The 14887-nt window shown below is 34.0% G+C and overlaps 1 protein-coding gene across 1 annotated transcript in view; it reads right to left on the bottom strand.

The window, feature by feature from the left end:
* The window catches only part of LOC148275436 (diacylglycerol lipase-alpha-like), a 134965-nt gene that overhangs the window by 54944 nt on the left and 65134 nt on the right, over positions 1-14887 (bottom strand). The window contains 3 exon segments of the mRNA XM_088235712.1: positions 5833-5968; positions 7474-7557; positions 9478-9643. Coding sequence (XP_088091838.1) covers positions 5833-5968; positions 7474-7557; positions 9478-9643 — 386 coding nt within the window.

Raw genomic sequence — 14887 nt, 5'->3', positions numbered from 1 at the left:
CAACATGGTTCCCAGCACTACATATGCCTACTGCCGGCTGCGATTTTTTTTGCGACACTTCTGGATTTTTTATTAAGTTGTTCGTGTCTTAGCTCATCAGGCAGTTTATTATATTCGGAATGGCCAATATTTTTCAAGGACCTACGGCCAAACTTTGCTGAGCGAAACTTAGAAACATGAAGATTCCTTGAATAACGTGTATTGTAATTATGAATATTATGACCAAATGTTCAGGCGAATGTGCGGAAAAACAATGTATGATAGGTGCCCTAATGAAATTAGAGCAGAATGCAAGGCTGAGTTAAGCATTATCGACAAAATTAAGAAAGGTCTTTTGCGATGGTTCGGTCATGTGGAGCGAATGAATGATGAAAGAACGGCTAAAAAGATTTATGATGCGAATGTGTCTGTTAAATTTGGGTAAGCAAAAAAGTTTATGATATTTAAAGCTTTTGCAACTAAGAGTACTGATATTTTGCAACTAGGAGCAAAATCTCTGAGAAGCAGGTTATTCAGAATAGAGCGATCAGAAATGTGTTTCACCTACCGTATGATACTCATGTAAGGGACATTTATTTTGAAACAAAACTCATGCCTTTTGGCATGCTTTCCTATTTCAAGATAACTGACACTATCATTAATACAACTCTTGACTCAATGCACAGTAACATAAAGCCCGCTTTCGTTAGAGACATCCATCAGTACAGTACTCGATCAAAAAGTAATATTTATATTGGATCTGTGAAGTCTACGAAGTTTGGCACTAGATCTTTACAATACATGGGTTTCGAGGAATTTAATAAATTGCCACAAAAATTTTAAGTACCAATTTCAAAATATAGAAACAGGACGTGCGAATTGAAGAATTATTTTTCAGAAGTACTTTGAATAAATAATGTTAGTTTATCCAGAGAATGCGCATTTTGAACTTATAACTTTTAATATTTTACCGTTTTTGCTTGTATATGTAATTTTTAATACTATTAAAATGTTATTTGTGTTTTTGTTATACTTTTTTAGCTTGTATTATGTATACGTAATTTTAATACGTTTTGATATTTTTTTAACCTGTATTGGGTGCGCATATTTTGTTAATTTAAAAAAAACTTTTTTATTCTTGTAATTTTTGACATTTGCACTCTTGTACTAGTTCAGTTTGTATATATACGTACATGTAATTTTTTTAACTTACTATATATAGTATTAACACATGTGTAAATATTTCAATAAGATATCTTAAACTTGACACTGGCTAGAACACCCCAGTTAGGGGTGAAAAAAGCCAAAAAAACTAAGAAGAAGAAGAAATTTTATATTTTTAAATTTTTCTTTCCCAGATTGTATAATGTATATATCATTTTGAATTTATTTCCATACCTAGTATTATGTTTATTTTGTTATTTTTAAATATATTTTCATACCCTTTTAATTTGTAGTGTATCATAATTTTTATTCTGCTTTTGTAAATAATGTTATAGTTTAAAATATAAAAACGTCTTTAAATAAATATTGTTATCTGCATGTCCCTAAATGAGTTTTTTTTTTAAAAACTCCTTGGGAATATTATATATAATTATGTTTCTATATTTTTCAATTTATTTTTTTTTAAAAACCAATCCGCACTCTTCGGGGTCGCGATGAACGGGGGGGGGGTTTCCTGCAAATGGTTTTAGAAAAATAAAAGATGAAACACAGTTAAAATTTAAAACAGATTTGAGGAAAAAACTATACGTCCCAAGTGTACCTCTGCCTAAATAATTGTTAGTTCCCCGACCTCAAAGCATTCTACGAAATATATCCAGAAAGTAAGTTCCGTTTAACAGTTTAAAGCAAAATCTTTAGACACGTAGGAATGAATGCATGGGAGCTCCTACCCAGTTGGAGGTTGATAGAAGAAACGATGTTTTGGCTTGAAGTGTATTTATTACATGATGAATAAATAGAGTAACAGTGAGGGTTATTTCCTAGAAGTTTTACGTTGAGTCACTGCACACTGAGCTGGGCTGCATGTTGGAACTCACTGTAGCTGACCAAACTACATATTGTAACTGCCTTGTATGAACTGAATAATTGAAGTAAGTGTTGTGGCAGATTGACTGTGTTATCTGACTATGTGGCGATGCGTGAGCTGGTTCTCGACAGTGGGTATATTAAATTTTGTAAATGTCACAGCGCAAATGGAATGAATGGACTGACCTTTTATGTTGATTTTCTTATTTTCTCCGAGCTTAGCTGAGGCGGCGATACGGCGATACGGCGGAGCGAGCGGTAGCTTAAGCGGTAAAACTCCAAACCGAACATGCACTTCAATCGCGGTCAAATCGGACACTGACCCCAGGTGGCAAAATAATCAACTCAATAGTTATTAGAACTATAAAAGAGCAAAAGGGACAGGATTCAAGTGGGCGAGAGAAAAGGATACAGGTATAGGAATTTATTTACGCTGTGACACATTTTTAATCAGCCTAACCACTATGTAACTAGAGGTGTTCATTTTATTTTCTATTGGGAACTTAATTTCATGAACCACTTCCTTGGCTGTCAGCAATTTTATCAATACGGCTGATATCCGCACATGTCAGCAAAAACTTGTCATCGCTAATTTAGGTGTTTTGGTAATCAATTGTTTACTGACAGGAAATGTGTGATTTTATTTCTGCATTGTCCTTAATACATTGAGAATTGATTTTCTGACAACTTCTACAGACCTTTAAACTGTTTTTCTACACAACTCCCACCATTTTGTAGGCTATTGTCGTAGGGCGGCACAAGCCTTTGTAGTCCCTCTTCATAAAAAGGGACTTCCACTTCATCCGTCGTCGTGTACATTATCACGACCTTCATTGAACCGTCTCACCAATCCTAGCCTAGGTGGGTAAAATATGGTGGGACAGGCAACTGTTCCTGTGGGATGCTCATTCAGTTGGGACTGTACTTTCTTCCGAGCAGAACGCAGACGTTCTTTTGTTTTGTCCTCCCCTTACGGGGGTGGTATTCGGATCCTCTGCCTCTGACCTCCCAGGGAGTCCTTCTTTTTTCAAAGCCGTTCTCTCATTGTAAATATTCGTGTTTTGACTTATGTTTGTTTTGCTAGTATATTTTTAAGAAATTGTTTTTGTATATTTGGATACGTTTATTTATGTAAATTGTTTGTGATAATTGATGAGGATCCCCATCCTGAGGGGTGGGGACGACGTGTTGGCCTCTGTTCATACATCCTCCTTCCGCCTCCTTAATCCGCATAGAGTTTTTATTCCTTAGGAATATTTATAATAACTTTCCTCCATGCGCAGCTGACCAAGAGTCCCCCAGGACTCTATTACAGCTGCGGGTGAATGGTGGGCTTAAGGATCTCCTCTCAAGATGCCTCACCAATCACTTTTCACATGCTCTCCATACGACTCACCGATCTGTTGATGAATGTGGACCGGTTTAATGTTCTTCTCGTTAAGGAAATGAATTACAGACCTTATCTCACAAGCGGTGGTTTCAATTTCATTCGGCATCATACATAAGCACCACGAAGCGTACACAACAGTCAGCTAACTCATAATAGTGTCAAGTCTTTCTCATTAGGTTAGGGTGGTAACACGCATGCGCAAAACTGGCATCACAGCACTCCGGTGGTAAGAAATACAAACGGAACTTTATTTCTGGATATACCTCGTATTTCCCTTAATCAAGTGTTAAAAAGCATTATTTGTTTATGCCTGTAATAACATTGTACTCACAGATAGCAACTTATTGTCAGATCTGATGGATTGATCACTCTGAAATTGGTCAACACAAAATTTTTACAAGAAATAAAAATAGTTTTAGTTCATAATGTACTCGGCAATAACTATTCTGACGTTGCTGATTTATTTAACATACAGTATATTTTTTTTATTTTTTTTTTTATTTTATTTTTGTTTATTCAGAAAAACAACAGCAATACAAAAAAATATACACAACATTATAAAAAAACATAAAATATAGCCAAATCAGTTTTTCACATAAAAACAATTATAAAAATCCAGTTCAGTTAGATATAATTCATAGAAGTGCATGTGTGCGAGTTTTTTTTTTGTGTGAGGATGCGTGTGTAAAAAAGTGGAGTGTGGTTTTATTTATGTATTTATTTATTAACGGACACTGTCCATGTATACAATTTATAAGGTTTAAATATTACAATAAAAGAATAGTTTAAAACATTAAAAAAAAAGAAAGAAGCATTGACAAACATAAGGGACATCGAGACAAGATCTGGACTATTAATTTAGTGCTCGTTTAAATCGTTGTAAACTTTAACCAAAAAAGTCCAGATCTTGTCTTGAGTTAACAATACGACAAAGGCGGGTCATTGAAGAATGAAGGCCATAGTTTGTTCTATGCTGATCGATGAACAGTATTTCATCGTTTCTCAATCTACGAGTCGGAATATTGAATTTTACTTGTCCCAGTAAAGATGGAACATCGATTATACCATTTAGTATGCCGAACATATATATGGAGTCAATATTAGTTCTACGTTTATGTAGACTAGAAATATTTAACGTTGACTCTATTTCAGCATAAGAATAATTATCTCTCTCTAGTCCGAGCATCCACGCTATTTTTCGAGCAATAAAGAGTTTTGATTGTACGGACATGAGTAAAATCAGAGGATATTCTGTTAATGAAGCCAAGTAATTTCAGTGATTTATTTACTGTATTATCTATATGCTCGTTGTATGTCAGTTTATAGTCCAAAACAACTCCTAAATCTCTGATGGACTTGACTACATCAATTTTGGAGTTTTCTTATAGGTTTTGGTAGGTATGTGAATGTGTGTGTGATGGTATATGGGTGTGAGGGTAGGTTTATGTACAGGGTGAGTGTGTGTTTGATATGAGTGAATAGAAACAACTTAAATTTATAATGTAAAAATATTATTTCTATTTTAAAAGAAACATAATTTTTTTCATATAATAGTTTTTTAATTTTGGTTTTAAAAGTGAGTTTACTGCAGTTAAATATGTCTATGTTATTGAAAAATGTGTAAATATTGTTGATAAATTACCTGGTCCATGAAGAAGTGTAGGAATTGAAAAAATAATATTTTCAGGCGTTGCCTAGTATGTAGGTGAAATAATTCAATTAGATGAATCTCACCCGCATAAATAAAGGTTTCAGCTCTCTAACTTCACAAACATCAACAGATGAAAGAATTGAAGGAATATAGATGTTCAAATATAGGGAGAATGGTGAATGTTACACAGTGTGTAAAGTGGCCACTTAAACCAGCAATTGACAGGTCATAAGCCCTGTAGATGCCTAGACTTCTATATTACCTTCTCTTAAATGTTCTTCATCTCTGTTGTAATATGTTTATTTAATTTGCAACGGGAAAGGATATTTTGCTGTGGATTCTTGTTTGACTTCAAATATAATTTAGGCATATCCAAAGATGAGCCAGAAAGGTCTCCCCAAGTCTGAAACGGCTTCCGTATGCGCTGAGACTAGAAACTTTTGGTCTCACAATGCTTCAGGAACTGTGAAAAAGGGGTTACTTCCATACTTGCCCAAATTTGGATTCCATGTTCAAACTAAAATAAGATGCTCGACTTCAAAGCCACCGTCTCAGGCTTGAGAAAACCAGATTCAACTTAAACCCACATAGGTATTTCTTGACCAATAGGGTTGTTAATGGTAAGAATAAGCTACCACAAGAGCAGGTCTTAAAATGTAGTCCACAAAACCTAAAAAATGGGCTAGATTTGTTTTGGAGACATTGAAATACGCCAACAGCTAACTAAGATAACTGATAGATAAAATGAAAGTTAATAATAATCTCCAGAGATCATTATCACCTGGTTTACGATGATCTTCTGCTCTATCTTCTGGAACTGGCGCAGAAGGACAAGGCCAGCGACTACATCAGACGGCACCACATCCAGCTCACGGAAGAAGTCACTGAGGAGTCGAGCTATGTCGGTGAAACTGCTTCTATAAAATGACAAGACATCTTTAATAATTTATTCTATTGAATCTACTACCAAGCTGTATTGTCCTGCAAACACTCTACGACTCTATGATAACCTGTGCTTGACAACACATTATTTTCCCCTCAGTTATCAGTGGCGTGTTTTCTATATAGGCACCTAAGCAGTGCCTACCCTACTAGAATTTCATTAAAACAATAACAAAAAATAATATAAAATATGCGAGTAACTATTTGAAAAATGCACTGGATAAAATTCAGTTAAGTACTGTGTCGTACCGATCGGCGCGCCGCCATCAGCCAGGGTCGACTAAGGCACAAACTACAAATGCTTATTTTGTTCATACTAAAGCTGCTGTTTACATGAACAAAACGTGTATGTGTGGGTTTTTTTTGTTGTTATAATTATGCGTGTATGGTTAACTTTGAAGGCAGGGCTTTTCATGAACAAACAAATACGTTGCAGACATCAAGAGTTTTTTTCAATTATTATTTTATAAAAGACGGTCAAAGATCAAATGTCAAATACATAACCTCAAACGCCTCAAATCGATCACTTTCGTAAAACCGAGAATACGGTTTACGTTTATTTTTTTAATAAAACATTAAAATGGAGTTCTGTGAAACTTGCGATAGTGACGGGAATGTGTGTTTAACCGTTTTAAGAAACAACGCTTTTTCTTGGTTTTCCTTTATGGACAAAAAACTAATGTGACGAGTGAAGGAAACTGTTTGGTAAGACTTATTACTAATCTTTATACATATAATTGTACAGGTGATGTCACTGATCTCCTTCTAAACGGCTTAACCGATTACGTGTGGTTTTCAGAGAAATATAGATCTTTGCTCTGTGCGTGTTCGTAGATATTAAAATTTTCAATCTGTTGTGTAAAAAATAAGTAAAGAGCATAAATGTTATATTCATCAATCTACTAGGGTTGCACTCGAGGAAAATGCATTTACAAAAAAGGAAAGATGTTGTTTTTTTGTCTGTAAAAAAAGTTTGTTTTTGAATGTTTACAAACAGCATTTGTTTTTTGTGGATCTCAATCGGATTCTTTCCTTAAATTCTTTATAATTTCTACCCATTTATTTCTTTTTACTGGATTTTTGGTAATACTAAAAAAATGCTAAATTAATTAAATTTTTAAAAATCGTATTCCTACATAAGTACACTCCTCTGTTGGTGCGAAGACCGAAGTTTGACGTTTGCAAAAAGAATGCCATATTTGAAAAAAATATTTATTTTATTTTTTGGAACTCAACCATAAACAAGTACCTAGATAGCTATTTATCAATAAAAAGTATTTTTCCAAGGCAAGCTAACGTTCGGGCAAGACAACATCTGTCGGGTCAGCTAGTATTGTATAAAACGAAGGTTTTTTCTACTGCCTACCCTAGTTAAAAGCTCTGTGCACGCGACTGGTTATAAGCAAGTGTCTGGTTCTTAGTGGCAAAAGAACCTACGGTAGGCTTGAATATGGGTTTAAAACACGTGTGCATGTCATACCTGTCTCTATCTGAAGGCTTCATACAGCAGAAGAGAATTCTACAACGGTGGTCCCAGCTGTCTTGATAAGCTCTTAATACTTTCCTGGAACATTTAAGAAATGCTTTAAATTGAATTTGATTAGTGAGTAAGCGGTATGGAAGCCGAGGCATCTATTTACGAGGCTTGTGATCTATCATTGGTCACTTTAAACACTATGTAACATCTGCCAAGGCCCCGATTACAATAGGAAGTAAACAAAATTACCCTCGATTGTCTTTAAAGTAAAATAAAATAAATGTGTTATATGCAACTACTATCGGGAACAGGATATCAAAATGACATAAACAGATTACATAGACATCAAAATATAATATTAAAGTTAGTAATATAATATTAACCTTACTTCTCTAACTGCAACTAAAATAAAGAACTTTTCAAACAAACTAAGCAATTAAAAATAACTGAACTCTTTCAACTAGAATCATTAAAATTTATCCATAAATTAGCCACTAATGTAATTTTAGACGAAGAACTAAAACTTGTAAAAAATTGTAGTCAACGTGGACATAATACGAGAATATCAGAAAATATCATATACAACTTTCTAAAACAAGACAAAGACAGTCGAGACTAATAAACCAGGGACTGAAATTATACAATAAACTCCCAGACAAAACTAAACAAAAGACTCAGACAAACTTTTCAAAAGATGTAAAAAATATTATTTTGAACAACAGAGTATGAATAAAAAATGGATATATTATTTTTGTAAAATGAATGCAATAATCCGTAAGGGTTAATAAATAAATTTTTAAATAAAAAAATTGAAGTTTCTGTGTGAAAATGTAGTATACATGATATGGAACAAATCAATGTTGTATTTTCTATGTGTAAATGGCCTTTACATAGCATAAAATAATAAGGAAATAACATTTTTCCTTTTTACATTTTTAAAGTAATAAGGGTCTATGAAATACTGTCAAATAAAAAAAAAATTTTGGCCATGAAAAATATTTTTAAATTTGTAATTTTGAATTCCCGCAAAAACGGTCATTGCATTGGCCACGCCCCTAATACGCCACGATTCGTGTTAATTTTCAACTTTGTTCCTAACCGTTAATTTTTTTATAGAACATAAAATAACAAGGAAATAACATGTATTTTTTTTAACATTTTTAAAGTAGTATGGGTCCATTAAATACGGTCAAGTAAAAAAAAAATTGGGCATAAAAAATATTTTTAAATTTGTGATTTTGAATTCCCGCAAAAACGGTTATTGCATTGGCCACGCCCTTAATACGTCACGATTCGTGTTAATTTTAAACTTGGTTCCTAACCGTTTAAAATTTTTATAGAACATAAAATAACAAGGACATGTATTTTTTTTTTTACATTATTAAAGTAGTATAGGCCTATGAAATACTGTCGAGTAAAAAAAAAATTTTGGGCATAAAAAATATTTTTAAATTTTGTGATTTTGAATTCCAGCAAAAACGGTTATTGCATTGGCCACGCCCTTAATACGTCACGATTCGTGTTAATTTTTAACTTTGTTCCTAACCGTTAAATTTTTTATAGAACATAAAATAATGAGGAAAAAACGTGTATTTTTTTTTACATTTTTAAAGTAATAAGGGTCTATGAAATACTGTCAAGTAAAAAAAAATTTTGGGCATACAAAACATTTTTAGATTTTGAACTCTCGAAAAAACGGTCATTGCATTGGCCACGCCCCTAATACGCCACGATTCGTGTTAATTTTTATATTTGTTCCTAACCGTTTAAATTTTTATAAAACATCGTCACGAATCTTGGCATCACAATTATCAATGCCAAAAATGTCGCGTTTTTCGAGTGACCTATTTTTTATAATTTCTTTTTTAAAGTTATAAATGAAAACCTTTTTTTAAAATTTTATTTATTCTAAATCCATTTCGTATATTTTATCGGTATTCATAGTATGAGATATTTCCCTATTTTAATTGAATTTTTTTTTCTTTAGGTCGTGACAGATAACGATACCTCTGTCTCCAGTTTCTGTCGGTGCTGCCAGATCTGCGCTGGTTCAGTCTGCTCTCGGCTCTCTGGTATCTCTTCAGCTTCACCCAGGATCGCCCGGCCGCGTCCCACGAGCACCATACCGTGCCCAAAATGGTCCCGAGTACGCACCACCCGCTGACTACCACACCTGTAAAGAAAGGAAGAATGAGGAATGCACGCAGACACATATTATTATTATCATAATATTATGCATTTATTTATACAAAGTTGCTTTGACTAACTAACTAGGGTTATTTACCCCGTTCTAAGCCAGTCAAAAAAAATATATAAAAATCAGTAATCAATACATAAAAAAAATTTAGACATAGTGAAAATATAGTGAAAAACATAGTAAAATACATAGCAAAAAAAAATAGTAAAAGATGTAGTAATATTATAGTGAAAAAACGTATTTGAAAACCCAGTAAAAAATAGTAAGAAACATAGTAAAAACAAAGTAAAATTACATAGTAAAAATCATAGAAAAAATGTAGCAAAAAAAATTTGTAAAAAACGTACTTGAAAACCCAGTTAAACATACAGTAAAAAATAGTAAGAAATATAGTAAGAGACACAGTTAAAACCAAATACATAGTAAGAAACATAGTAAAAGGCATAGTAAAAAAGATATTTTAAAACCCAGTAAATACGTAGTTGAAAAACAAAATACATATCAAGAAACATAGTAAAAGACATAGTAAATAATATATATATATAAATACATAGTATTGGGTGTTCGTAAGTTGTGTACGTTTTTTTCCAAATATAAAAATGAACATCAAAATTTCCAATCCACTAGAAGAGAAAGATACGTGATAAAAATCTACACAATTCTGATTGATCTGAATCTGATTTCGAGAAGGGAATATGTACTCTAGGCATTTACAGGGGTAATGACTTGTCATCGGCTGGTTTCTGTGATCACTTTACACACTGTGTAACATTCACCATTCTGCCTATGTTTAAGCATCCACATGTCTACAAACATTTGGACATGCTCAAAACATTGCCGATTAAAACTTTTATATACTAATTGGCAATGAAGCGTCTTAAATTTATTTTCATTTAAATACAAACGCAACCACTCAGATATGTATTTATACTTAACCCTTCCGGGTTTTGGGGGTATCTAGGGTCCCATAGATACTTTGATGTTTTTATCAATAACTTTTTTTTAAATCATCACATCCACGCTGGAAAGGAAAAAGTTACCTAGAAACATATAGGTAGCAACTTTACAGAAGTGCCAATTAAAGTTTTTTTTTAAATACAGAATATGTGAATTTATGTTTATTTCAATTAAGTAGGAATCACACCAAAATAATACATATGTACGATTTTTTTTTATTAATTATAGAAACTATTATCGGGACTTCTATAATATTGATAAATACATAATATTTCAAATATCTGCCTTCTAATAATATACAAAATTATAAATCAAACCGCTTATACACGCGTTTGTGTAATATTCATGTAAAGAAGTGAATTTGAACAGGAATGTTGCGTCTCATAAAACAAAATAATACGGACCAAAATGGACACCAAGTCATTGGAACAAAAGGCATAATAGTACTACACACGTGCGTTTCCAGAAACTATCTACCAGCCAGCGGGCCACATGGCGACGATATCTACCTACTGTCTACAAAAGCTTCTCTTCGGACATCTATCTCCCTTTGTTAACCATGGAGTTAAAACAGTGTTTGATTTATTTAGTTTTTTATTGCTTACTTCTTGGTATGAACACTTGACCAATTTACTACTTTACTCTATTTTTTATAAATTTATTGATATTGTTTTTACTTTGCTGGAATTCCTCTCATCCATGCGCTTTGTAGCTGCACGATGATTTGTTATCTAGCTTTAATATATTAACTTTAAAATACCTTAATTTTGTAAACGGGGTCTAGAATTCCAATCGTCTATGCGCTTAGTAGCAGCAAGGCGTGTTGTAATCTTACGCCTTTTTACTATTCATATTATTATTATTTTGTAATACACTAAATTTATTTGACAATTTTTAAAATGTGTAAATGGGGGCTAAATTTCTAACTGTCTATGCGCTCTGTAGCTGCAAGACGTCCTGTAATCTAGCTCCTATCTATTATAATTTTTGATTGATCTTAATTGAAAACGAGGAACTAGAATCCCAACCGTCCATGCGCTCTGTAGCTGCAAGACGTACTGGGATATTTATTAATTGTACAGCGCCCTTGAGGTGATTTTCACAAAAATGGCGCTTTATAAATTATCCAACTATATATATATATATTCTATAATGTTGCTTTATGTCGCTAGGTAACTTTTTTTAATTTCCAGCGTCCATGTTGATTTCATTTTTTGCACAATCCTTCCTAATCCTATGTCAACTCTCCCTTCCCGGTGATGTGTAGCCAGTACACATTGCATCTAATAACTTCAATATCTCCATTAATATAATAAATGATGGGTTGAGATTTTCCCTATTCCTTCGTTATACATTTACGTATCGGTAAAAACATTTACCAATGAGTCGCATGTTGCGTTCGTAGTAAAAGAGTAATCCTAATATATAATAGTCTCGCACACTCTTTACGTCTCACTCTCGATAATACGGGTATATTTGGGAGCGAGAGAGATAATTTTTGTGCGTCACACGCACGGACAGCAAAGTTTCTTGTACATCTCCCAGACGCCCGTTAGCTGCTTTAGTAGTTAGTAGCTTCTCGTCTTTCTTTTGCGCGCACTGAGAGCATGAATTAATGTTTTTAGCAATTATTTTTAAAATACCATCACTTTTGACTTCAACTATAAATAATTTAAGCAATTGCCGGTGAATATTACACTTTTACGATTTGAAATCTCTCATTTTTTGCATGTGTAGTGACTACACAGCACCTAAAGCGCGGAAGTCTTTAGGACAGTAAGGGAAAGGTCGAAAAACTACCTTCAATCAGACTTAAACTGTTCATTGTCATCTTCTTCTTCGTCTTCTTCTTCATTTTTGAGATCTTCTGCAGTTGCAGGTAAGGGGGGTGAACTTGTATTCATCAGATTTACTGCCTCTAACGAAAATGGCTTAGTTTTTACTGCCACCGTGGTTTCAACTTGATAAATATGGATCTGAACTTAAAAGCAGTTTATTCAATACATCTTTGTTACAACTGACTTGTGAAAACTTTCGTGCAAATGTTTGCGGTTGCAGACTTTAGCTGCCTCCTGCGATAACTGGCTGATCGGTAAGATTGCATGCGATATGAATTTGGCACCATGCATCAAAATTGTGTGTATAATTGGTGAAATGGGATGCCAACCATACAAATAGGTGTTATAGCACCCGCTTTTTCCCTTTAATTTTTTTCGCATATTGTTATCCTTTTCTTACGAGATGGTTACGTATAAACAACTCCTCTAACATATGGTATAGGTTTGCATATTCGGCCGCATTCCAATGCGATGCCCTCCAGCCACCCGCGCTGACCCCGCGAGACCCCTAAATTCCCCCCCCTCGATTTTGCCCTTTATAAGGCGGATTTCTAGCCCCAGAAGTCAGAGTATTGCGGGTCGTCCTCTAAACCTTTCTGCTTACCTAACTTCTTGGTACTTTTTGGTAAGGACACCCACTCAGGGCTCTCCTAGCGAACCAGCTTGCTTTCCTTTTCTGGAACTCTTTGGTACTAGGCTACGCCCTGGCTCTCATCCCGTACAGTCATATTATACTGTCAACCCTTGCTAACCTAGTTGTTTGCCTTATTTGGCTCATCCGGGTTCTTTGGTCAGACATATAATTAGATTAATCGAGATCCTAGTAATTGATCCCGAGTACCTACTCAGTGAAGTACGAATGCTGGCTGTTCGGCCCATTCGCTAACTTCTGAATACGGTGCGAGACATCACATTACTAGGAAGAGCCAGTTCGGTTGTCCGAGGCACACACGTGTTTTGGCCACCGGAACCCGAGATCACACCCTGTTGTGAATAACAATTCCGCTGCCTCTAAATCTGTAAAATCAGTGCTTGTCAACCCGTGTAACCAACGATATTGTATTAAGTTAATATCCTAGTGCTTGTACTGTATGTAAAGTATGAACTGAATCAATAAATATCTTTGAAATATAACCAGACGTGTTATAGTGTACATTTTTGCAGTTTTCGTAGCAAAAACATCAAATTTGTTAGCATCAACGCTGTAACTTCTCGAAATCACTGCTAAGATAACTTTAAATTGTATGGATAAATCTAAATTAATGTCAGTGATTCGTGAAGAGTATTCTGGGTTGGTAAAAACATAAAAACTCTTCTTGATGTGTTGCCGTCATTGGTATTCTACCTACCATGCCTCTCGCATGGTAGGTATGCGCTGACCACTTTATCACGAAGCTGACAATATGGCATTTCAGTAGCTCAATCACAAATAACTATCGATTTCTCAAAATAGTTGTTAATTGTATTCGCGATCACAATGCAACATCCGTGAACACCTAATACCTAATATTCTAATACCAAATTATCTTTTTTTATCCATAATTCTACAACTGGTAATATTTTATTATTTTATATAGTTTATATTTCTTAGACTTTCTAAATTAATATTATTGTTTTAAATGCTCTGTATTACTTATAATTATGCTTACATGTATGTATATTTAATTGTATTTGTAACTAATATGTAAAAGGCACTAAGTGCCGTTTATTTCAATAAAATAAAATAAAAAATAAAATATTAAATGTCCAAATATTTACGTTTCGCGACGTATAATCCTGTTGCGCAATCACATATTTAAATTCCACCGGCGTATATATGAAAAATATTCCAAAACGGCTATTTTTATTTATTTATTATTTCTCACGCTATTCATTGCATTTAGCCGGCGGTTGGCAAGCCAAATGTCAAGAAAAGCAGTCGCTATAGTAATTGTAATTTAGTTTTCACCTTTTTGTATTAGATGCTCCTTACTATTTTGCAAATGCAATATATTGTATTATTTTTTTTAAATGTAAACGCCGATTTATCGACAGTGAACTGTATTTATTTACGAGGAAAACAAAAAACAAACCGACACGAGCGTTGACTTAGAGATTACACACGCGTTTACTTATGACCGCGATAACTTAAGCAGGTTCATTATTCAACAATGTTCGAGAATGTCCAAATGCTTGCAGACTGGCTCTTTCCCTTGGAAGTTGTTCATATTTAAATTTATTTCAACAGAGAGGGAAAACGTATTTGAGAAGGGAATATGGAAGTCTAAGCATTTACAGGGCTTATGACCTGTCATTGGCTGGTTTAAGTGGCCACTTTACACACTGTGTAACATTCACCATTCTGCCCATGTTTGAACACCCACATTTCCTCAACTCTTCCATCTGTTGACTTTTGTGAAAAGAGCTGAAACCTTTATCACGTGGG

The sequence above is a fragment of the Micrasema longulum genome, unplaced genomic scaffold, assembly GCF_059751315.1.
Source record: "Micrasema longulum isolate JH-2025_06_02 unplaced genomic scaffold, ASM5975131v1 h1tg001427l, whole genome shotgun sequence".
Lineage (NCBI taxonomy): Eukaryota > Metazoa > Arthropoda > Insecta > Trichoptera > Brachycentridae > Micrasema > Micrasema longulum.
The sequence above is the reverse complement of the archived record's forward strand: the minus strand, read 5'-3'. Positions and strand labels throughout refer to the sequence as shown.